The 1,511-nt window shown below is 45.7% G+C and overlaps 1 protein-coding gene across 1 annotated transcript in view; it reads right to left on the reverse strand.

The window, feature by feature from the left end:
* Positions 1 to 30: 30 nt before the first annotated feature.
* The window catches only part of LOC114072107 (protocadherin beta-15-like), a gene marked incomplete at both ends in the record, with an annotated part of 34,206 nt that continues 32,725 nt past the window's right edge, over positions 31 to 1,511 (reverse strand). The window contains one exon of the mRNA XM_027910026.1: positions 31 to 188. Coding sequence (XP_027765827.1) covers positions 31 to 188 — 158 coding nt within the window. The remainder of the gene's footprint in view (positions 189 to 1,511) is intronic.

Below are 1,511 nucleotides of genomic sequence, written 5' to 3' on the forward strand. Positions count from 1 at the left end.
CCGCCGCTGCCCGCTCTGGCCGCCTCTCGCCTCTGCTGCCCGTGCCGCTGCCGCTCTGGCCGCCACTGGCCGGGCGAGCGAGCAGCCTGCGGGGGCAGGACGCTGCGGCGGCGGCGGCTGCGGCTCCAGCGCCGCTCGGCGGCGGCCAACAGCGACACCCGGAGGCGCCGCCGCAGCACTGCAGCCGCCTTTGGGCCGCACATTTGTACTACTTTGATGCTGGGAGTTTTTAGGTTAAAGTTTTTAGGGAAAAGTCAGCCTATCTATGGTCAGCATCATCAGCTGAATTCTTTTCAACCATTTCTGAGAATTTATACACAAACCCAAAACCTCTATAAAACCTTATCGAGGTTTTATAGCACCTCATCTGTGCTGTCCTTTTCAGTATTTTTACCAAAACTTTGCTTTAAGAATTGATCCCCAGAGCACCTGAAGGATCCCTGAGGTCTCAAGATGCAAGTTAAGCAAGCTGCACTAATTTGAGAGAGCTACTAGGTCTCTGTCAACTGGACTGAAGTCATTTACTAAGCTTCAGATCTTCTTTTTATCAGAACAACAAAATCCTTGACACCTACTAAACCAAAGAAGACAAATCAAATACTTCCCAATGTCCCACGTGTGGTTGGTTATTCACCACTGTGACACATCCAGCCATGTGCAGTGTAGGAAATCACACAGGGAGGTATGTGGTCATGTAGTCCTCACAGACACAGGAATAATGCCCAGGAAGGTAAGACTGGCCAGCAGCACTGTACACTGTGTACAGTGTTCCAGAGCTTGCCAGAGGGGGACCAGAGGGAACTGCTGCTCTGAAATAATGCTCCTTGATCTTGTTTAATGCTTGTCACCCACTTGGAGTCAGGAATGGGTAGGGCTGTGTGCAAGCGCTCTCCACAAGGTCCTTCTTGCAAAGCAGAAGCTCAGATCTCTCACTCATTTCTGGTTATTAATAAAGAAATCCAAAAGCTGTGACTGAGCCCTCTGAGAGGATTCCTGGAATGTACAGGTGCTTTGCCAAATCTCTGCCTTGAAAAATAACTTCCCAAAGCACATAGAAGTCAGAAAGGTCTGAATGCACAAGGAGGGGCACTAAAGTTTTTCTTTTGAACTATACAATAAGGAGGATCATTTCTCATCAGTTCCTGTGCATTTTACTACTTTGTAGCCTGATCATCTCTTATGATTATGAAACTGCAAGTGTAAATGCTTTATCAAAGGACTATATCTGAATACAAGGACTTAGGAAAGACTAGATTTTATCTTCTGTTTCATTTTCTTTGCACCTAACATTCTTTTTTTTCATCCTGTAGTTCTCAAGGGAATTCAGTATTTGCTGCAAAATACAGCTACAAATGCAAAAGAACAATCAGCATGTGGAAAACATGAATCATGACCTTCCAGGAAACAAATCCCAAAAGGAGATCAAGGATAGAAATTGTAATTACTACTTTGATGAAATTCTCCATCAGACAGGGATATAGAGGTGGAGAAAGGTGGTTTCACACAGGAAT

The sequence above is a fragment of the Empidonax traillii genome, unplaced genomic scaffold, assembly GCF_003031625.1.
Source record: "Empidonax traillii isolate 1590-97213 ecotype Southwest subspecies unplaced genomic scaffold, ASM303162v1 scaffold2645:size43381, whole genome shotgun sequence".
NCBI lineage: Eukaryota > Metazoa > Chordata > Aves > Passeriformes > Tyrannidae > Empidonax > Empidonax traillii.